The sequence below is a fragment of the Bicyclus anynana genome, chromosome 3 (assembly GCF_947172395.1).
Source record: "Bicyclus anynana chromosome 3, ilBicAnyn1.1, whole genome shotgun sequence".
Taxonomy (NCBI): domain Eukaryota; kingdom Metazoa; phylum Arthropoda; class Insecta; order Lepidoptera; family Nymphalidae; genus Bicyclus; species Bicyclus anynana.
This window is the reverse complement of record NC_069085.1, coordinates 4,264,888-4,289,453: the sequence shown is the minus strand read 5'-3', so window position 1 is coordinate 4,289,453 and position 24,566 is coordinate 4,264,888. Positions and strand designations below refer to the sequence as shown.

At 35.9% G+C, this 24,566-nt stretch overlaps 2 protein-coding genes across 2 annotated transcripts; one reads left to right on the top strand and one right to left on the bottom strand.

The window, feature by feature from the left end:
• Positions 1–4,158: 4,158 nt before the first annotated feature.
• On the bottom strand, positions 4,159–19,403 carry LOC112052246 (suppressor of hairless protein). The gene is made up of 4 exons (XM_024091254.2): positions 18,040–19,403; positions 17,389–17,633; positions 13,929–14,154; positions 4,159–13,283 (listed from the first exon to the last, which is right to left on the bottom strand). Exons 1-4 carry the CDS (start codon positions 18,889–18,891, stop codon positions 13,116–13,118), a joined length of 1,491 nt encoding a protein of 496 aa, XP_023947022.1. The 5' UTR covers positions 18,892–19,403; the 3' UTR covers positions 4,159–13,115.
• Positions 19,404–19,567: 164 nt separating this feature from the next.
• LOC112052245 (DNA excision repair protein ERCC-5) lies at positions 19,568–24,566 on the top strand. The gene is made up of 7 exons (XM_024091253.2): positions 19,568–19,975; positions 20,062–20,237; positions 20,884–21,089; positions 21,162–21,357; positions 21,446–23,177; positions 23,277–23,563; positions 23,634–24,566. The coding sequence occupies exons 1-7, from the start codon at positions 19,888–19,890 to the stop codon at positions 24,312–24,314; spliced, it is 3,366 nt and encodes a 1,121-aa protein (XP_023947021.2). The 5' UTR covers positions 19,568–19,887; the 3' UTR covers positions 24,315–24,566.

Genomic DNA, 24,566 nt, shown 5'->3' with positions numbered 1-24,566 from the left:
ATGAGTTCAATAGCTAATAAAATATTAATTAAAAAAAATATATTTTTAATATTAATTAATTCGAATTGTCCTAATTCGACAATTAATTTTTAATAGGTACTACTCATATTATTATGTATTACCAATAAATAGTTTAGATAAACAACTAGTTTTATTTTCCTCATATTCGAAATAAAAAGTAGAGTGTTTAATACGGGTACAAGGCGCTATAAACAATCTTTTTCTAAAAAAAATCGCCCAGCAACGCGTTCAAAATGTACCTACTTAGATTAGACATCAACGCGAGCAGAGTAACGCTGTATTAATAGTGAGATTTCGTTAATATTGAGTCATGCTAGCACAAAAAGGCGGTTATGACAATAGCGTCATATGTATCTTTTTGTAGTGTAACTCTACAATAGAAGTTTCGAGCACCGACAGTTATGATTTAAAAAACCTCGTGGGAAAATGAGTTACCAAAAGAACAATTTATTTACTTAAAAGCATGTTTATTTTGCATTTGCTGCAATATTTATGTTTATGAGCATGCCAGTTTGCATGCAGCAGCATTGGGATTCTAGGCTTCAAACCCTTTCCAGCAGAAGATAAAAATAGGTGGTATTCCGCTCAAGATCTCAATAACTTCAAGGTTTTTATTAAACGCAAGCTTAGAGAAAAATCTTATTAAAATGAAAATGATTATAATTATGAACTATTAAAAGCTTCGAAATAAAACGCACTATATGACTTGGAATGTAGGTAGGTACTTAGTTTTAGTGGTTTTAGAGAATATTGTGAAATGGGTGATAACAAAAAAACCCCTGGTTGTGGGCTCTTCTCAGACCAAGACCCTTGGAACTGTTATTTTAAGTTTACGACTTTACTTATCACCATAATCTGACGTTTCTAAAGTGCTTGCAAACTAAGTAGGGAAGTAAGAAAGAGCGGTAATAGGTACTAATAACATCTTAACCGATCCAAAGGTCAAACTCACCCGCTCGTGCGTCGGTGGATCGTATAAATAATTAAATAGCCATCGCGGTTCTTCAACGAGGCTCTGACGACCGGAATAACCTTACACCCGAAATCTAGAAGGTGTTGCAGCGGCCTTGAGGTACAAATAACCTCTAAAATATCTGGTACAGAAAGCCAGGGATAGCTACGGAAGTATATGGAAGTCGTGCTACTGGAATCCCCGTCATTGAAGACGCGAAATGTACAAAAGAATGTTTCTGATAACATTATTTTGTGCTTCAAACAGACAAACTTCATATCCTGGAGAAAGAATTAAAGCGATGTGGAATTACTGACCAGATCAAAACTTTCAATGGTTTGTTCCACGAATGTGTCTATTTACGTAGCTAGTAGATACGGGAGGAATGAAGATGGATCATAAAATTTGCCAGCACCTCTAAAATGACCATGGCTACTCTGTAAAGAGTGCAGCGGCGTAAAAGGAAATAAGAACCTACTTTAAATAAATGATTTTTTGAATACCTAAATGAACAGGGTAACAGCTATGAACTCTGATATAAAGGCGTTTACTTACTTAAATGTTAAAGCTGAAAAGTAGGCGTTTACTTACAGAACCGGACAGGGCGGCGTTGAATGTTGATTCTTGATTGTATTGTTTGTTTGTGGTACCTATTCCTACTCTGATACTCATATAGGTAGGTACCTACCGTAGGTACCTATTGTACGTGCATATATACTTACTTAACTGCTAATCCCATTGATTAATAATGATAATAATATGATTCGTACGAACCTATTGTTTTATGTTTTTTTTATGTGCAATAAAGAATATATCTATCTATCTATCTATCTAATACCTCTAAGTCCTGCTCTATAACCGTAGAGCTATTAAGACCCAATAGGTACATTGATTTTGGTTTAATCAAATGAATATTGAAAGTAAAAATGTCTGTAAAGCAAAATCGGTAATTAAAAAAAAAAGTCAATTAAAATGTTCTATGTTCTAAATTATCATCTCATGAACTGTTATTTTTAATCATCGTTGAAGGCTGTGAATGAATGAAACAGGATATGGGAAGACCAATTACTAAGTGGTATTGTTAATTAGGTACAATTATAAACCGTTCACACGCATTTATTGATTCCACGTATTACGTATAGATTTATCATATCAGTTTTTCATGACGTAAAATAACGTCATTGATTGCATGTGAAGATTAATTGATTGGTTTTTAATTGGCGTGTAGGTCGGTTCTACAATGTACCTATGGTTAACTCTTGTTGGTTCAATGGATGGGAATTTTATATCTATACTAGCGGACGCCCGCTACTTCGTCCGCGTGAAACTCGATGTAAACTTTCAACTACCTCTACCCTACCCCTACAAAAAAAAAGTATCCTATGTCCTTCTCCTGGCTCTAAACTACCTCCCTGCCAATTTTCAGCTAAATCGGTTCAGCCGTTCTTGAGTTATAAGTGGAGTAACTAACACGACTTTCTTTTATATATATATATATATATAGATTCTGCATCTACCTAGACTGGGAATAGTAAAAATTTACTCGTAGACCGTATAGAAGTATTAAAGCTTTTCGTTTTACCTGATAGACCTCTATTAGTAGGCACACTTACGGCCGTTTTCTCCGTTGAACTGGCGTATAGATGCCAGTTCACTTACTAAAGTTAAGAAAATCTATCTTTCCGATCCTATCTGCTTTTCAATAACCTACTGACAGATAGTTTGACTATGTAAAGATAGTTTGTCTGTTACTGATAATCGAGGATCGCTATCTATCCGTAATCTTTGGTAGGTTATTGAAAATGGCCGTTAGTGGAAAAGCAAGTTATTAAGCGAGTGGTCGAGTAGTCAATCATTTCCCTATGGCCTAGTCCGGACTACTTTAGTATTTTAGTCGAGTACGAACAATTTTTGGATATACCGCCCACAAATCGTTCGTACTCGACTAAAATGCTAAAGCAATCTCTAATTGTACTTAGAAAAATACCTCATGTTAAAGTAACTTAGCATTTTTATGTATTTGTATATATTTCAGATTTTTACTATATAAAAACTAACCAGTCTAGATAGTGTGGGGCCCATTTTTAACCCTCGACGCAAAAAGAGGGGTGTTATAAGGCTGACTTATCTGTCTGTCTGTGGCACCAGAGCTCCCGAACGGATGAAGCGATTTAAATTTTTTTTTTGTATCATAAATGATTTACGGGCGAATGTTCTTAGACATATTTGATGAAAATCGGTTGAGCCGTTTAAAAGTTGTGGGTGTTGAAAGTGGGGAAGAACAACCGAATGTCTGCAAAAATACTCGAGTGGTGTCTCAAATGAAAGCGCACTAAAAGAGAATATTGACGACTTGATCGAGAGTGTAATTAATAATTTCATGACATTCGGGAGTTTTCGAAATTTTTAATTTTATATGTTATTTCATTTGCACCAGATCAGGGCCCTTAGTTACCTAGCTCTGCCTCTGGCCACATAGGTGGCACTACAATCGGGTTCTAAGAATTTTGTATTTCTGATTTTCGACGAATTCTTTTCTCATTTAATAATACTTACGTAATCAATCATTACTTATTTATGTAGAATAAAATAATGTTGATTATCTTTATTGCCATTGAATTAACATTTTATTATCAAAAATAAAAGATTAATCAACATTAATTATAATCCAGATTTCTTGAATCTCAGCGAACAATAGCGTGTGACGATAAACTTGTGATTATTATCTGTGGTCAAACCCAACAGTGCGGAACCGAGGGGAACTTGTAAATAAGACGACTTTTTGCGTAGCTCTTATTGCCTTTGGAATAGAGGTCAAATCTTCATGTGTTTGCCATTTACTTGCATGTGAAGATGTTCTCAAGACATTCCCACAGCTCTGATTCCTCGATCGACTCTGATTCATAATCAGCTAATTATACTTGACCCTTGTTACATTAAAAATATGAGTTTTTACAATTTTAATTCATTTACGCCACCCGTGGGAATAAATTCGTCTCAAAACATTAATTAAAATGCGCATTAATTAAATATTATTTATACCTCGACATTTGCAAAAATCCAGATGTTTCTTTGCATATAATAGCGCGATTTATTTTGTAATTTTTATCATGTTCATACGTTTTGATAGGACGGTTTTTCCTATATAGGGAAATATGGAGGAGATGTAAATTAAAAGAAATTAATTATTTAAATTCAGTTTTACTAAAATATTCATGTTTTAGAATTACTGCTCCATAATATCACATCATCGCAATTACATGAAATACAAACAATACATTCTTAAACATGAGCGTTATATTATGTAGAAATACCAAAATGTAAAATGATAAAAACTTTTCGAGTAACACGGTTATTTTCGGCTTATTTTCATACAAATTGACGGCACATTCCTTGCGTATAATACTAATTCCTTGTAATACTGCTATTTACCAATTCTATAAAATCATTTCGATTAATCAATATTAAACAATAATTTCATATGGAAATGAAACTTCTTCAAGTTTGACAAAAAATCATTAAAAACAGCAAACATAATCCTATAATTACCTATTCCATCTAATGAAGGAGCTTTGGCTTTGATTGTAGTAACCTCAGAATACTGAAAACACCAGAAACCATGTGCAGCTGTCATTAAAAAGCACAAATTGTGTCCAAAAATTGTACCTGTATCGAGGTACCAGCTGAAAATCAGCGCCGCTTGGCCAAGTACTTTGCTTAGTTTATGCGGCACAATGCTGAGCTGCTACCTTTTTCCAAGGTTGTGCCAAACATGACGAAGTGGTTTTTGATGCTTCAACTACTTTAGTTTTGATTTCCAATTGTTCAGGTGGTTGAAGCATCAGACACTACAATAGTGCTTAATTAGGCTTTGTGGTGTATGGCACAATTTTTATTTATATAAATATATATTTATATAAATGTTCTTTCTTTCTTCTTTCTTGATTTCACTCTGTGTATGCCGTGAAATTACTCACTTGTTCGTGAAATTACACCAAAAAAGAGTGATTTTAATGACTTCATTTCTATGCGCGTTAATACCTTCATGGAGTTTTCTATATTCTGAGGTAGCAACCTTCTTCACAAAATGAAATATGTATCTAAATTATGACACGTAAAATACTACTGCTGATTTGTTTGCCTGCTCTTTGCAGACTTATTTAACACACAGATAAATATGTTAACCGGTAACCGGAATCGTTGGGTCCATTTGTACCCAAGAACAACAAAAAGTTACAGTTTTACGCATCGATCTAATCTCATTATACAGGATGCTCGGGAGTATTTCCCATAACTTCAAAGTGTTGACGAGTCCACTTATAGGAGTCCGAAACTGCATACCTAACTAATATTTATTAAACTAAAAAATAAAAACTTTTTGTTTTCATACAAATTAATTCAAATAATTCCGACTATCCATGGAACACACGCCTTTATCTATCCTTGCATTTTAAAATACGTTAAACTTGGCTACGTCATAATTATAAGGATGCGTATTAGGGACACATATTAAGATCTATTTACAAAAGAAATATTATTTACCCCTAAAATATTAATTTTACACATGTTCCTTGAACATTTTTAATTTTCCGGTAAAGAATATAACCTCCGAGTTATTGGAAATACTTCCCAGCACCCTGTATAGCATGGTGAAATGGATGACCAACGTGCAGCACTACTGCTTACTAGATGTGGAGAGAACGAGCTATCTTGGGTCCAATTGGACCCATGATTCCAGTTGCGTGTAGTAAAATAGCGTTTATGTTTACGGGTTAAGTTAACCCAAAGAAGTTTCACTTCCTTCGCGTGTGTTCGCGCGCAACTTTTTTAATTATTACATTTTTTTTATACAAAAATATTATTCTTTTGTACTTATTACACTTTCCGCGTGGAATGTTCGTAATCACACTATCATAAATACACATATTTACCCAAAACAAATTGTACAAAAACACGATTGGCATCAAAATAAATATAATTTCAAATGTAATGTTTAAAAAGTAAATGAGCTACGTACATCTAGCTACTTATCTACATTGTTCATTGGATTGTCTGCGCAATGTACTTACATACGTATAACGGCACAAACTGCTATGTATAGTAATCAGGGCCTCTAGCCATGTGGAATGACGATTCTCTTTCTACAAGCGCTAACGCTTCGACAATTAAAAAAATGTATAGGAATGACAGATCTTGATCATGTGAAAGTGTTGAATGCAAATGTCATTCCCATACATTTTTCTAGTTTTTAAAGCGTTAGCGATCTGAGAAAGAGAATCGACGTGCCACTTGGCTATAGGAGCGGGCCTCTAGCCATGTGGCATGACGATTCTCTTTCGAAAAACGCTTCGAAAATTAAAAAAATGCATGGGAATTACATTCACTAACGACAGGTCACCTGATCAAATTGTAGATTGGATCTGTCATTTTTTATACATTTTGCTAATTTACGAAGCGTTAGCGTTTGTAGAAGGACAATCGTGATGCCACATGTCTAGGCCGTATATAATTACACATCCAAACTCAACATGAAACGAATCATGGGCTCTTTGGGTAACTAAAAAGAGATAGATATAATTACGACAAGCGGTCATATGGAATGTCTTCATGAGGCCCTGTTGGATATGCAAGTTAGACATATCTTTGCGCGAGTAATCATTGTTTTTTACGCAATAGGTTCATATTAACATGATCGGGCAAAGTGGGCGAGATTATGCAAGAAAGGGGACCCCTCGTAGTGGGACCACGCTAAGAAGAAGGAGGTTCATAGTAACTGTTTACCAGATAATTGAAATGGTCAGTCATCATTATTAGCTAATTTATATTTAGCTTTATAGGAAAAGGGTGAATAGAAGGAAAAAGTACAATGTTTGATTTTGATTACTATCAGAAGATGACAATATCAGACGAATCGAGATCGACGATTGTGCTCACCGAGACACCTCCTGACTGAATTTTTTTACTGAGATTAAAAAAAGAAAAAACATTTCTTAGCCCGACCAGGACTTGAACCAAGGCGGGTAATTGCCCTGCTGAATGAAAAAAGTAGGTTAATTAACCAACCCAATCTCAGTCTTGCAATGGACTTCAACGTGACAAGTCGTGTGTACACTCCTATTGTAGTACGTGTTCATATCTATCTCTTTTTACTTTTACTGCATTGTGTTTACTAATGTATCAGCAGGTCTGCTATCTAAACTAAAGATATATAAACAAACATAATGAAAACTTATTTTCTGTAAGAATATGGTCCACTTCAGGCCAGGTACTTTAACATTGAAATTCTAAAAATACAAGGATTTTATTAAAAATAAACTAAAGGAATAACTCGAACAAATAACAAGATAGAAATACAATTCCAAGTTTTCGAGGAATTTCAAAATGGCGCCCTTTCAGACATTTGTCAAATGCCATGTGAGCTTTCAGCCATATTTTGTCAAACGTTATGTGAGTATTTATATAAAACGTCAAAACGACATCAATTCGCCATTATTACCTGTATTGTTGCATATCTTGTAGAATATAAACATTAATTTCGTTAAATTAATAGATTTGAATAATCATAAATAGTTTAATATTTCATATTCCATTATTTCAGTTTCTGTACACTGACCAGGCCTTGGGATCATCTCCTTTATATTTGTGAGTTGTTTCTTGACTTGGTAGTTTGGACATGTTTTTCTAGATTTACCTATGTAAGTAAATCTAGAAAACTTGTCTTAAAATAACTAAATACAATTAACGGTGCTCGAGTTTTCATAGACTACACAAAAAATATGAGACTTTCGATTTAGTGGTCAATTATGATTATAATTAATAACACCGTCTCCATACGTTGAATGAGTGACGTTAGGATCAACAAGTGGAGCCGGCATAGCAGACCCACTCAGGAAACAAAACAGAACTTCATTAAAAACTATTCGTTCTCTTATAATACATAACCTACAAAATTTATATTTGTCTTTTTACTAAATAATAGCTCCCAGATCGTCTAGATGCCTTTTTGTATACGTTTATACAATCGAAAAGAAATTCACACCCTAAAATAAAAGACTTAAAGTGCCATTTTCAATGACGTTTTCCTATAAAGCTACTTATTACATAACTTACATATTACATTACATTATACTTAATTGCAATACAATATAAACTCAATGACTCGTCATGGATTTTACAGCTATTTGGCCCCGAAGAAATATATTCAAGAGCAAGAGAGATCTCTGTTTTATAAATTATTATTTTTTAATTTCGAGATTGGTGGAGAGCAGAGGAAAGGAGAAACATTTCATTTAAAGATATTACTAAAAAAGTGTCCGTCCGTAAAAATAAATTCTACTTTAAAATCCGGGTATGATAAGAACTACATACCTATTGGAATTGAATTCTAATTTAACTTTCCATAGTTAAAAATATATTTCATTTTGTAGGGTACAAGTGAAAAACTGTGAGTATTTTACGTCGACTACTAGCTCTTCAGTGCTCGCCTTGGAGAGATAGGGGGTTTAGGGGGTTCTGTGTCCAGCCATGTAGTTTAGTAGCAGGGATAGTTACAAGACCAGTTGTCAACCTGCCTTAATTATCTACTTAAAAAATGTGGACCAGCAGGCTGATTTACTAACTTTGCCTTAAGTTAGTTGACATGAACGAAATTGAAGATTCTATGTAGGATATAAATATGTCATACGGTGCCTTCTGTCAACCCGTCGTGGATAGCACACAGTAGGTAAATGACATTTTAATAGATTTATAGCAAATACTCAAGGTAACTCAACGCATTCAACGGACACTTTTTCATTGAGATGTTTTTCCTTAACTCAACACCACATAATAGCATAAATGCCGTTTTTTAGGAACTACCCTCAAAAGTATTCATTTTTGGATTCAGACATAAATGACTTACGTCAAAGCGTCAAACCGTTCAAGGAATTTATTAGAATTGACCTGATACTGTACAGATCAACATTCAGACAAATGTGCCACTTGGTTGTACACAACTACTCGTAAATTTGACAGTATTTGTTAATTTCGTGTAAAACCAAATTTTCACAATTTGTCATCAAAACTAGCTTTTTATAAAAAGCTACTTTCGAAAACAATAATTTCACTTTTCGACAAAAAATTAGAAATACCCTCATTATAGGTAATTTGATCGACAGACTTAAAACAATTTTATATCTATCACGATTTACACCTTTGTATTTGATCAATTAATTATATTATTAAAACAACACATAATAATAATAATAAAAGAAAAAAAAGTCATATCTAATTGTATATTTACAGTGTCTTTATTTATTTCAGCTCATGTGGTCACGGGTAACGCAAGCAATTGTTCAAAAAAATACATAAAATAGTAATGTTTATTTCTCGATCGAGTTTTGGCTGGTATGGGTCACTGAAGATTAGCCGACTATCCAGTAAAGATACCTCAATAGCTCGACGGACTCATCACCAAGAGGTTTTGGTTCAATACCCTAGACTATTGTGGTACCCACTCCTATTAGTAATTTTTGACTAATTGGAGAGGATATTGGCCATATTCAAAAGATATGGCGAATATTCTTTATAAAAATAAATGTGAACCGGAAGGACTAGAGCTAGTGCCATATTTTAGACATCTGTTGAGTGGCGGTCGTAAAACGTTTTTAACTTACTATCATTGACACAGTCAGCGTTAAAATTGGAATAAATGTCAATAAATACTCATAATACTGAGAGAAAAGAAAAGAGCGATAAGGGTTACATATTTTCGACTTTATTTTAACGCTAGCAATGTCGTTAATAGTTTGACAGCAACGTACTCCGGTTCACCGCGCCTCGTCAGATAGTCGCCGACCCGAACACACAAGTGAGTGCGAAAAGGGAAAAGTCTCTATTTATACTCTATTATTGCGTCAATTAGACTTGATTATTGGGAGATCATTGGGAGTCGAGGACATTATGGTATTAGGCCAAGTAATCCTATCATGCGTCAGCAAGATATCCCGAGACGAGAGAAGGTATTATCGACCAATAACGGCAGAAGAGACAAAAGAGAGAGTAATATTTTTGATACCGCAAATTTTGTGGTGCGACATCAAATTCGCTTTAAGTGTTGAAGATAAACACGACTTTCGAGATTTTTGATTAGCAGTCGCAAAGCAAACTACAAGCCTAATTAAAAAACGCTTAGAGGTGTAAGTTTGATTTTATAAATAATATATATAATATTGTTGTTTTCTTTGTTTACTTTGGTGGAGCGATTAAGCAGTGTTTAGGAACATATCAATGCAGAGGTATAATAGGATACTCAGACCAATATCGCCTATCGAAGTACCTGTATCGCACGAACAAAATTGTCTGTCATTTTCTGAGGAAAACGAGCTTAGATTTGGTATACATCTTATACTAAACTAGAAGATTTTGCCCGTTTTTGGCGCAATTCAATAATACAAAAAGGTATTTTTACGGAGCTCTTTTACAGACGATCACGATTACAACTATTTAACATAGATTATATAGAGACAGTTTTTATAATCGCATTAGATCGTTGATCATATACTTTGACAGAAAAGTAACGTCTAGCGATGCAGGTCCTATACAATAATTGGTCTGAGATAGGATAGGATAATTTACCGCGATGGTAATTACCATCACGATGTTATCAAGTAAATGTGATACATCCTCGATTGTTATTCAAATACAATTATATGACTATCTTAGCGCTATTGTGCTATTTTCTATTTGTTATTGCTTTTGTTACTGCTAAGTTAAGATTGGTATGAAATAAAAAAAATCTCATTTGACTCAATATAATGGAACATGAAACATTATGATAGACAGACGTCATTAATGTTCAAAAAGAACAAGCCTATTTGACGGTCCACTACAAAGCCAGAGCTTGTAGCCATGTGGCATGGCACGCAATTCTCTTTCTACAATCGCAGTCTAAAAATTAAAAAATAAATAGGTCAGGCTTTTCTCCTTATAGGAGAGGAGATATGGAGCTAAGACCAATGTTGCTCTAATGCAAGGTAAGCCCGAGCGATGTTTTGACTATTTAACAATAATTACAAGATGACGATCGCGACCGACGATTAAACGTGCTCTCAGAGGCACGGGGAAGGAAGAGAACGAAGTACAATTCGAAGTCGCATAGTCGCATCGAATAAATATCTGATTTCTAAATCAACTTGCTCAATAAATCAATCAAACAAATCTTTATGGAGTTATACCCAGTTTCGACAAAATATCGTTTTCCGGCGAGCAATGACTCGGAAGTTAATGCAGGATGACAAGTTTAGGTTTTTTTAATTTCGCGGGTAGTACCAGAATAAATAATTCCTTTACATATCATTGTATTATCATAATTGTCGAATGGACATTGGTTATTTAGGCACTATCGCAACCAAAGGAGATCATTCATTTTGGGCCCTTTTTGAAAGTGCCGGCCAACGAAAAAAAATAGCACGAATCGTTAGAACTAGTCATTTGGAGTAATAGTTAATATGGCATGAAAGTTGTAGGAGGGCTCTGAACCAAGTTATACAGGTTCGACGATTCGTTATTTCCATACATTTTGTCAATTTTCAAAAGTGCCCGCCAAGAAAAAAAACTGGTACGTATCGTTAGAACTGTCCATTTGGAGCAATAGTTACTATGGCTCAAATGTTGTAGGACTGCACTGAACCAAGTTATACAGGTTCGATGACTCGTCACTTCTATACATTTTACTGAGTTTTGTAAGTGCCCGCAAACAAAATAAATCATACATACTAACCATACTAACTATTACTCCAAATGGGCAGTTTTAACCATAAGTACCATATTTTTGATAAACGGTACTTTAAAAAATCAATAAAATAAATGGATTTGACGAATCATCGAAACTGCATAACTGGACACAGAGCTATACTAAAATGTTTATGCCATAGTAACTATTGCTGCAAATGGCTAGTTACAACGATACGTATTATTTATATTGTAGGTGGGCACTTACAACACTCAAAAAATATGTATAGAAGTGACGAGTCATTGAACCTGTATAACTTGGTTCAGAGCAATCTTACAACATTCGTGCCATACTAACTATTGTTTCAAATGGGCAGTTCTAACGATACGTATCAGTTTTTTTTCTTAGCGGGCACTTTTGAAAATTGACAAAATGTATGGAAATAACGAATCGTCGAACCTTTATAACTTGGTTCAGAGCCACCTGACAACTTTTATGCCATATTAACTATTGCTCCAAATAGCTAATTATAACGAGTCATGCCATTTTTTTTTGTTGGCCGGCACTTTCAAAAAGAGCCCAAAAATGTATGGAGCGTGAATGATCTCCTTTAACGTTTTTCATGAATTTACGTTATCAACTTTTAGGTGACATTTGTTCCTTTCGAAGACCGAGAAAAAGTGATCTAAACACAGTGAAACATGTAGTAGATAAATAAATTATTCCTTCGCATTCATTCTATTATTATATCGATATCAGCGACATAATAATACATTCCCATGACTTAAAAGTGATCTTTCAATAAAGGGGACAAATCACATTTAACTAACATTTTCTATTTCCCTGCTTTTATAAATCAATGAAGGATGTAATATGTGAATAGGCCAGCAGGAAAAACAGAACATTTTTGGGTATATGCACAGTAGGGCACAGAACAAAATTGGTCACAGAACAGTCTCTGATCATGAGTGCATATGTATGGGCCGCAGAAGCTGATGATGAGATGCACTAATCACTTGACACTTGACACCTCAGACTAATTAGATAAAGACCTGCCTCGCAAGACATTATTTTTTGTCATCTTATGCGATTATAAACACTGTCTCTATAGAATCGATGTTTCATAGTTTACAATCGTGTCCGTCGGTTAAAAACCTCCTTAAAAATACCTTTTTGTGTAGTTAAATGGTGTAAAAAACGAACAAAAACTGCTACTTTAGTATAAGATATGTATGAAATCTAAGCTCGTTTTCCTTAGAAAATGGCAGAAAATTTTGTTCGTGAATTTGGGTGTGATACTAGTCCTTATGTATTTAGTCTGAGATTGACACCAATAGTCACAGAACCAACCAGTCTCTTGATCATGAGTGAATGTCACAGAAGAGCACTAATCATTGTCACCAACCAGGCAGTAGCTGTCGGCGCTGGTCGCTACTGCAGCGCGTCGGGCAGGCGGTGCGCGTCGTGCCACGCGTTGTCGGGCCGCATGACGTCGTCCACGGGCGGGCACGTGGGGCGCGGGCCCGGCTCCGGCGTGTACGTGAACGTGAGCCCCGTGGCGTAGATGATGCCGTCGTTGCGGACCAGCGACACTGGCACCTGCACAAACACTCCATACCATCATCAACTGTATCCACCTGCAGGCTATTCATTTGGTTTTTAATCATCATCGTTATCAGTTGATGGACGTCCAGCAGCGGCCAGAGCAGAGCAGTGTGGTCTTTTTTTTTTTATTCTTTACAAGTTAGTTGACTACAATCTCACCTGGTGGTAAGTGATGATGCAGTCTAAGATGGAAGCGGGCTAACTTATTAGGAGGAGGATAAAAATCCACACCCCTTTTCGGTTTCTACGCGACATCGTACCGGAACACTAAATCGCTTAGCGGTACGTCTTTGGTGGTAACTAGCCACGGTCGAAGACTCCCACCAGTCAGACCTGGACCAATTAAGAAAATCTCAATCGACCCAGCCGGGGATCGAACCCAGGACCTCCGTTATGTAAATCCACCGCGCATGCCACTGCGCCATGGAGGCCGTCAAAAGAATGATTATGCACGTCTTCTGTTGCGTAAACAAATTCAATCAATGAATATTCTTTTATTTCAAATAGGCTTACTTTACAAGCTCTTCGAAACGTCAGGTAATAATAGGTATTTATTATACCTACTTAAGATAATGGTGATACTAATTAGTCGAAAACTTAAAATTAAAGTAACGAGGGTTAAATTGCTATGTACCGTACCTGCGTAGGCTGTCGCACCCACAGCCACTGCCCCCGGAACTGCGAGATGTCGGGCACCACGCACAGCATGGACTCCGCGCAGCGGTACATGGTCTCCGCCTCCACGTCGCCGAACCACACCTGCAGCGACGGCGTGAAGTTGTCGCCGGCCAGCTCCAGCATGGCCACGTCGCCGCCGCCGTTCAGGTTGAGCGAGTGCACCAGCGGCACCGGCGTCACCGGCGACCTGCCAAACGCACGACTCAGCACGCATAGCTCTGCGATAAAAGCTCTCGCAGCTGGTTGGAAGCTTCGAAATGGCTAGTTACCACCATACTGGTAAAACGTACCGCCACGTACTGCGATTTAGCGTTTACGATGTCGTGTAGAAACGGAAATAGGTGTGGATTTTCATCCTACTCCTGACAAGTTAGCCTGCTTCCATCCAAGATTGCATAATCATTTACCATTAGGTGAGATAGTGATCAAGGGTTATATTGTAAAGAATATAAAAAAAAAAAGACTAACAATATTGTAAGTTGGCCGACTAAATCGCAGACTATTGTAGATAATGAAAACAGAATTTTTCTTTTCATGGCTCAAATACTGAGCGCCTTTGAGAGCTTGTACAAACAGTCGGTTGCATGTTCCTCCTAGCCACACTAAGTTCTATAATAAGTCATTTACGTGGAATGGAATGGTCTTCCTTATGAAATACGTAATTCAAATACACTGGGAACTTTGCTATAATGAGACCGCCTTTGCACATACTTGTTTTCTATGTTTTCTTTGTTGTTGTTTTGTTCAATAAAGTATAAATAAATAAAATAAATAAATAATAGTACATCGCACATATCTCCAACTAACTAATTACTTGGACAAAGTGGCGTAGCGAGCCTTGGAGGGGCCCTGTATCAAAATTAGTTGGGGGGTCCAATATGTACAAATGAAGGGTAAATAAGACAGTGCGAGATTTAAAACCCACACTGTCAAGTTATAAAAATACCGTTACAGAATATCGCTACTGATGTCAGAAATTTATAGAGTACAGAGTATTTTAATTAGATTTGTTATTTGTCAAATTTTCATGGATACCATAGGGTAGCAAAGTGCCCCATAAACTTCTGTTAAGTACCTAAACAACAGAACGATAAGGGTTTTCTTCAATTCAATGTTTAGAGCCTCAATAGCTCAACGGTAAAAGCGGTCGGACTCATCACCGAGGGAGTACCCACTCCTAATACAGTCATTCCCGACTAGTTGGAGGGAATAGGAATATTGGTCATATTTAAATATATGGCAATATTTTTAATAAAAAAAAATGGGTATTTACACTAAGTATAGTTGAATGTAGTCTACAGTTAACTCTACAGTGATAACAAATTTTCTCATGTAATTACTGCTGTTAACAGAGTTTATAAAAATACAGCTCATTGAAGACTAAACACACACAGATGTGACTATTGAAATAAATGAGTACAAACTAAGAAATATTATGATGTATGTGAATTACTCATAGGAAAATTTAGTTTTTTTACTTACTTACTTTTTACTTTTTCAACCATCATGATGATAAATTAAATTAATCTATACTTATAATAAAACTGTAGCAGGTCTAATTCTATACATTAAAGATATTTTTAAAAAAATTGTTTGAGGGCATTACAGTATAATCTATACTGAAGCCAAAAATATATGTTTTTAATTTTTGACTGTCTTTCCATCAGGCTGAAACTACTGAATGAATTCAAATGAAACTTGGCACGATTTGAGACCATAACATGAAGAATGCTGTAGGATACTTTTTATTGCGAAAATTAAATCAGAAGGGATGAAACAGGGGTTGTAAGTTTATATAGATAGTCTTTCTCTTTTCAGTTTTCAAGTTACATTTGTACAAATTGGTATGTGTACAAAGAAAATACTAAAAATAAATTAAAGATTTTCAAAATTTTACCTCTAAAGAGTTAAAGAAGGGTTGAAGTTTTTTTTAATATAAATTGTTTATGTTTTAGGTTGTTACCATTTCAGGCAGGTTGTGGCAACTGGTGTGTTATCATTTCAGGGCTAAGACGCTGAATCAGTCGTTCTGGTATAGAAATAAAACATAAAATAATGTTCTATAATTTTGTAAAAAACACTCCATCCATTGAATTCTCTTTAGTAGGTAATTGACCATGTCCCTATTGCAACAAGCTTCTAGTACTGTCCTAGCCTCTCTCCCTCATTCCCATTATTAGATGTCATTACATTAACCATATGCATAGTCATTACAGTAACCCATATACATTGAATAGGGTGACAGACATCTACTTGTAGTTTGCAACCATCTTTAAAGTTCTATTTATAACTGACTCGTATACAACAAAAGCAATGTCTTTATTGTCTGAAAAAGGTGACACTGCTTTACATTCAGATCATTACATTCCGTAATCTTAATGTGTGATTTAAGGTTTCTTCAAAACTAAAACATAAAAAAATATTGAAAAAAAATCATATTGTACAATATGACGATTTGATCACACAGATATACTCTAGTTTTTAAATTTTTTTTTTTATTCGTTACAAGTTAGCCCTTGACTACAATCTCACCTGATGGTAAGTGATGATGCAGTCTAAGAACGAAACGGACTAACTTCCCTTTCGGTTTCTACACAACATCGTATTGGAACGCTAAATTGCTTGGCGGTACGCCTTTGCAGGTAGAGTGGTAACTAGCCATGGCCGATGCCTCCCACCAGCCAGACCTGGACAAATTAAGAAAATCTCAATCTGCCCAGCGGGGATCAAACCCAGGACCTCCGTCTTGTAAATCCAACGCGCATACCACTGCGCCACGGAGGCCGTCAAATAGTCAACATAGCCCAGTGACTCTTAGCGGGCAATGTAGTGCAATGAGTCAATGATATCTATTTTTATCAGTTCTATTTACAGTAATAATTAGATGAGAAAACTTGTTGTAATTATTATAACTGTATAGTGTACTTAGTGCCAATATGTACAATGTAGCAGACTCTACATTGATTACTACAGAAGTTCATGATGTACTATCAGTTTTTTCTTGTATTCCTCATAATAATACTTTTATTATTTACCTAAAAATATTAATTATGCAGTTTGGCTCCTATAAGTTATATTGGATAGAAGCAGGCGTTACTTTGCGGAAGTTCATCATGACTATATAATGATTTATTTATTTTGCTATCATCCGCGAAAATTCGGCGAACCCATGCGACAACGTCACCCAGGTCCGACAAAATACTCTCTACGTACGTTTCACCCCGAAACCGGAGCATCCTCAGGAGATGTTGACTCTACAACGTGCAATTGCACGTTGTAGAGTCAACATCTCCTGAGGATGTATATAAATAAATCATTATATAGTAAAGTATGTAAATAAATAAATCATTATATAGTCCTATAAGTTATGGTAAATACTCCCGAGTAACCTGTATAGCAAAGTATTAAAGTATCAACTTACCTGACAGGACCCATTCCTTCATAAAATTGATATTCAGCCTTATCAGTTGATATGATAGTCCAGCAAGCTCCGTCATTGATCATCTCTTTGTTTTGCTCTTTTGGGCACGGAGTGGCTTGGAACTGAATGATTCTCTCTTGAGAAAGGCACAGGTACATGCGCTCAGTGTCTTTCATGTAAAAAGCACACTTGTGTAGCTGAGACACTGGGTCGTCAGCTTCTAGGAGAGACATTTGTTTGTCTACCTATGACCAAATATTGCAGGACATTAATAGTAGAAATTAATAATGCTACTAATGCTATCATAAAACAAAAGTTGATGATGTGAAATGAGACTGACCATTTTTTTTGTGATTTGGATTTATTTTAAACATAAAAATTTTTGGTATTTTTTTTTTTTGTTTTTTTTTTTCATATCATGCTGGGTTTCTAAAATGGTCAGTTTTTTTTTGTAAGTAGGGCTGTTTATTTCCATTTTATAGTGTAAACTAAAAGTATTCATAACTATCAAGATTTTAGAAGCTTGTTATAACATATACCATTCTATTTAATATCATCTGAGCTGGAAAGTTCTTGGGATTAATTTATTTCCTATTTATTATTTAAAATGCCAATGTGAAAATAATAAAAAAAAAATTGATTGAAATTTACCTTCCTTATTATAAGTCTCGGCAGTGCCATGCCTGTCACTGAGCACACAAGTTTTACAGTGGACCCATAGTGGACATACCCGTCTCTCACTGCAAACTCCTCCGACTCACTCTCATTGTCGTCCAGCAGGTGTATCGTGAACGCTCCCCACTGAGTGGACGACGCATGGAAATTTCCATTCTCAACATGGAGGTATCTCGTCGACACAGTCTGTGACCTTAGTCTATTAAATAAAGCTACCTTAGTTCCACTAGCAATACATAAGTCTGCATTTTTCAATGACTGTTTCTTTTTCGAAGGCTTAGATATCACCTTTATTCTTTTACTATTAAATATTCCAATATCATGGCCGTTGCCATAGAACATCTTTACAGAGAGCATAAAATGTTTGCGCTTGTCTGAATCTGATATGTACAATGTTTTGGCGGCGCAGTACTGCTTGCCGTTGTTGAGGTCGAGCTGTTGCATGTCCTGGTCGGAGTTGCCGATGCCGATAAAGGCACACAGCTGTGATGCCTGCTCAGTCTCTCCCTCGCGCAGCATGCGCTCGCGCCGCAGCCGCCAGCCGTCGCCGAACAGATATATACAGGGTGGCGGACAGAAGAACCTCTTCTCGTTGCCGTACGACTTCTGAGCGACTTTGGCGTGCAGGATGACCACCACCATGTCGGAGCGGTCGCGCAGGTAGCGCTCCATGGCCTCGCGCGTCAGGCGCCGCTCCTCGGGGCGGTAGGCGCCGGCGCCGGGGCCCGCGGCGGCGGCGTAGCGCGGGTACAGCGCGCCGTGCTGCGGCGGCGGCGACGGCGGGCCCCCGCCCATGCCGCCCGCGCCCGCGCCGTACTGGTGCGGCATGCTCGCCACGGCTCACTCTCACCTCGACTCCAATACCATAATGTGTAAACCGAGATAGCGACAGCGTCCGGGCATGGTGCCACTTCTACATGCTTATCTGGAGACAACAGTGAATTTCCTGCTACGGCACATAGTGTAAACCACTCTGGTCGTTAGCGTCTCTTATCACAACGATGAGTTTGTCGCTCGAGTCTTCCTACGATATTATGCTGGCTCCTTTCTCAGGGACACCCTTCGTTTTTTCGATCGATATTTGTATTATTCACTACACCATAAATAAATAATTACGATGGGAACTGTAACACACATTCAATAACACCTGTTTGACGGGAGAATTTTCAGACGGTCCAATTAACGTCTCATAACCGCATTTTTAATAAAACCTGAATTGTTTCCGAGAACTTGTCGTTTTCTAGTAATTTACATTGAGAAATATTTGCGATGCTACATAGTCCATTCGAAAAACTAATTTAAATCATATGTTTATTCGAGTATAAATACAACAACGCTAAAAATGCGAACTGTCAATGAACGCCATAGACACTCAAGGGATGTGCTAGCGAGAGGCCTCACCCCAGTGCTGTAAATGTGATTCGACTGAGTTGTCGATGAAACGCGCGCGAATAATCGAGTGGATAATAGAAGTTAGGTCGACTGCGGCACGTCGACTGACAGACGGCCGGTCATAGGATGTGGGGTTACGCATGGGGCGTGAGAAAATAAAGTGTGGGAAAGAGTGGGCGTCTCGATGTAGTAAAACATTTGATATTGTATGTATATAGTGAACACTTGCATGCGCGCCAGTAGCAGAGATCATTTCGTATTGTTGTTGTGTGCGTGATAAATAAGCCGCGAGTTCACGGACCGAAAAGGTTGCAATGTGTGAGGAAGAGACCGACGATTGACCGGAGATCTCGTGGGAAACGACCTTTGTTATGTACACTGTTATATAGATTAGTTAAACAAAAAATCTGTTCTGGAATTTAATCGCACGCGATGGGAGTCACTGGGCTGTGGCGCCTAATTGAGCCCGCCGGCAAACCTGTCCCAGTGGAGACTTTGGAGAACAAGGTTTTGGCTGTGGGTAGGTTCTGAATTTAAAAACAGTTAGAATGGAATTTGTAGCATAATGCAATTTTTCATACTTACTAATATTTACATTTGCTTCAGACATTTCAATATGGTTGCATCAGATGGTGAAAGGCTACCAAGATGCAAAAGGAGCTCCTCTGCCTAATGCCCATCTTATGGGTCTTTTTCAAAGACTTTGCAAATTACTTTATTTTAGGATTAAACCAGTTTTTGTTTTTGATGGGGCTTTTCCTGAGTTGAAAAAGGAAACCATTGTAAGTTTTTATTTAAATTTCTTACCTACACAGTTATACACTTCACCCATGTAAAAAAAAGTTCTGTCAGGCACTTGTTGCAGACTCCAAATTAGGTAAGATTATAGGGTTAAGCCAGTTTTTTTCTTAAGAAGGGGCTTTCCCTGATTTTTAGTTATTGTAAGTTTTCTTAGCCTGTTGACAAGTTTAAGTCAATGGATGAGCACTGTTCAATAAATTCATATTCTTAGCAATAATTTTATACCTTATTTGTAGAGAGAATTCAGTAATATTTGTGTGTACCTACAAGTAACTAATTACTTTTATACGAATTTTACATTCTAATAATACTTATATATCAATTATTTTCACTTGACCGACCTAACGACCTACCTAAGTAGGTCAAATATACCTACTCTGAAACAAACATAAGAACTTGTCAATATTTATATGATTTTACTATTTGTACAGAGAAGTAATCATATCAATTTACTCTTTCATATTTTGTGTACCTACCTAGTAACAAAACTTATTGTCTCCAAAATAATAATTTTGTCTGTATGAACCTTAGTAATTATTTAAATAGGAAGGAAATATTTTACTACATATTCTGAATTGCTTAAAATAATTAATTCCATGTTCTATATTTGTTTTTGTTGTTTTTAAGGCTAAACGGCAAGATAACAAATCAAAATACAACTCTCAGTCAGAAAAACTCAAAAGGGAAATTGCTCTTCTTCTGGGGAAAAAGACTGCAATTAGTGCTTTGCTAGGCACACAAATTTCACCAAAGAAAAATAAACAAGTTGGAGATGGAGATGACATTTTTAAGTTACCAGCACTACCAGAAAAAGAGTTGGAATCTGAATCAGAGTATGTAAACATATTTAGGTCAAATGAACAGATGGAATTAAAATGATCTCATGAGATATAACTTTGTTTTAGATCAGAAGATGAACAAAATTCAAGTGCATCAACTGTTGATTTACATTCTGTTGATCTTGAATCTGATAAATTTGTAAACATGCCTGTGAAAGAAAAGTACGATTTACTAGTAGAACTTAAAGAAACTAGAAAAATGAATTCTTGGGGCAAACTTCACACTTTACCAAAGAAAAGTGATAATTTTTCTGATTTCCAAGTAAGTCCATTATTTTGATATTCTAACATTGTATTGATTTAGAATGAAGCTTATAGTAATACTTTTTTGGTTTGTCAAATTTCGGTAGATGCAAAGGTTACTGAAAAGAAGAAAACTACAGGAATGCTTGGAGGAAACAGAAAAAGAAATGGGGGATAGTGGAATGTCTTTAAATGAGCTAGAATCATTACTTAATGAAGAAGGCATAGATACAAAGCTTGATAGTTTACCTAGTAGGAGAATTGCTTCTAATAATACAACTCGGTATTTACTTATCAGTAACGTAAAACAAGCATTGGAAGATGCAAAGAAAAAAGAAACAGAAGCCAAAAATATCAAAGAACAACCAGGGACATCTTCAGAACAAGATAAAGCATCAAATGACAATGAATTAGAAGATGACCTACAGAAAGCTATCAAAATGTCATTAGAATGTGTTGATGAAGCTGATACAAGCGCAGGCGCATCTAAAACAGATGATTCGTGGACGTCGTACTTAAGTGATTCAGATTATAGTTACGATGAAGATACTGATGGATTTGAGCAACCGGACATTTCATCAGCAAAAGCATACATTTTACAGTATAGTGATTTCACAAATAAAGCAATAGATGATATTGTTGCAGTAAAACCTAGAGACAGAAAAAAGTCTAAAGCCCCTAAAGTTGATGACATAATAGAAGAACTACATCAAGAAAAAACAATTATTGAGGATAATATAGAAATAACTTCCAGTGACGAAGAACAGAATCAAAATAATTTAGATAAAGAAATAGAAAGGAGCAAAAATTCGCAATACATCGATTATGAAAAATCTGGTTTAATTAAAATAAAGAAGGAAAACGAAAGTATTGATATGAATGATACACAGTTGTCGGTTATGTGCATTGAGAACTCCACTGAAGAGATTATTTCACTTGAAACAAGCACAGAGAATACAGAGGAGCAAAATAAACAAACAAAATCAAATATCGAATTCAATTCTGAATCCAGTGAAGATGATTTTGAAGAAGTATCTGATAATGAAGATATATTAAGAAAACCTACCATTCAGCTAACACTAAATATGGACAAGGATTTAGAAGATGATATTTTTGCAGATGTATTTGAAAAACATGACATCGAATCTAATTTACTTAACGACTCAGATGTATCCATCCAGTCTACAAAAAATGAAAAAACTTCCCTTAACAAATCAAATATTGGAGAAAGTTTAGTTACTGCGGAGTTAAAGAAAAATTTAACTAGTAAAGAGGAAATTGAGCTGCAAAATACAAAACTAGTTGAAACTATGCAAAATAAAGAAAAGGTAATCGATGTAAAGGGTAACGATGTATCAGTGAATAAACATGTGAATGAGATACCGAAAACGTCTAATTATAATTTAGACAATCAGCGTCCAGACAATGAACAACTGGCTAACATTAGTCCAAAAGAAATTCCATCAGAAAATAATAATAAATCGAACAGAGATGTGATAACTGTTGAAAAGCTTAATTCATTAGCAACTGAAATTGAAAATGAGGAAGAAGAACTATTAAATGAAAAGGGGCGATTAGATCGAATAGGTCGAAATATTACACAGCAAATGACCAAAGAAGCCCAAGAATTACTCAGGGTGTTTGGGATCCCGTATGTTGTGGCGCCGATGGAGGCAGAGGCTCAGTGTGCGTTTCTTGAGAACGTAAAATTAACAGACGGCACTATTACAGACGATAGCGACATTTGGTTATTTGGCGGGAAAACAGTTTATAAGAATTTCTTTAACCAGAAGAAACATGTTCTACAGTTTCTTAGTGATAGAATAGAAAAATCTTATAGTAAGTTCTTTCCAATATAATATAATATTTAGGTTATATCAATCTATTAATTGTTTGTTTTTCAAGTTGTACTTTAAGACGTTTTTTTTTTACTTTTAGACCTAACTCGAGAACAGTTTGTGTTGCTGGCTCTTCTGGTGGGAAGTGATTACACAACGGGAGTAACGGGTGTCGGCCCAGTTACTGCTTTAGAGATTCTTGCTTCATTTCCATTTAACAAAAAGAAATTATTATGCGAACAACCTAAGCAAAATACATACCAAGAACTAATTACTGGATTACAAGAGTTTAAAAAATGGGTAAAGGCAGGAAAAAGGACAGACAATATTAGTCTGAAGAAAAAGCTTAAAAATATTCAACTTTCTGATGACTTTCCTAGTGTTCGGGTAAGGTACCCTCTTACTATCAAAATTCGAGACCTTTAATAAATTAGATTTGATTGTGTATTTTTTACAGGTCGTACAAGCGTACATGGACCCAAATATTGAAAAGAGTGAGGAAAAGTTCTCTTGGGGTGAAATAGATATAACAATATTGAGAGATTATACAAAAACTAAATTTGGCTGGTCCCAAAATAAATTAGACGAAATTATAAAACCTGTCTTGAAGAGGATGGTAGATCGTAAAAGCCAGAAAACTGTTTACGATTATTTTAAAAGAAAATTAGAGTTTCAATCGTTGGAGGATCAAATGAGTAAAAGAGTCAAAGCTGCTGTTCAAAGGCTAGACCCAGATTCTGCATTGAAAACTAATGAATCTGAAGAGTTGGACAAACAAAACAAACCTAAAAGGAAAAGGAAAACTAAAACCAATGATTCCAATGAAGCAGGGCCTTCAAAAACAAAACTCATGAAGACAACTACATCGAAAAATGAGACCGAAAATATTGAACAAGTTGTTAAATTGACAGTGGTAAAAGAGTCTGAAAAACCATTTGATGTTAAGATACCAAAAAGCGCACGGTATCAAGAAATCATACCGCAAAGAGAAATGGATAAGAAACATTTATTGGAAAGTAAATTAAAGGCTATAGAACTTTTCCGCAAAACGAAAATTGATCGTAAAACTAAAAAGACCAAGAGAAAGCTTCCTGTACCTAAAGATAAAGCTGAGCTTTCGGAAAGTGATAGTGACTAATATACTACGCAATCGTCGCATTTTTATTATGGAACTAGTGGACGCCCGCAACTTCGTCCGCGTGAAACTCGATGTAAACTTACACCTTCCCCTACCCTACCCCTACTCCTACCCTACCCCTACCCCTTTTTAATTTGACACATTGCGGTTGATCATCTTAATATTTTAAAGTTATTTATTGAGTGCATTTTGTTTGTAAGGCTGTGAAATTAGCATGCGGTAAAAAATAAAAACCTTTTATAAAATAGTCAA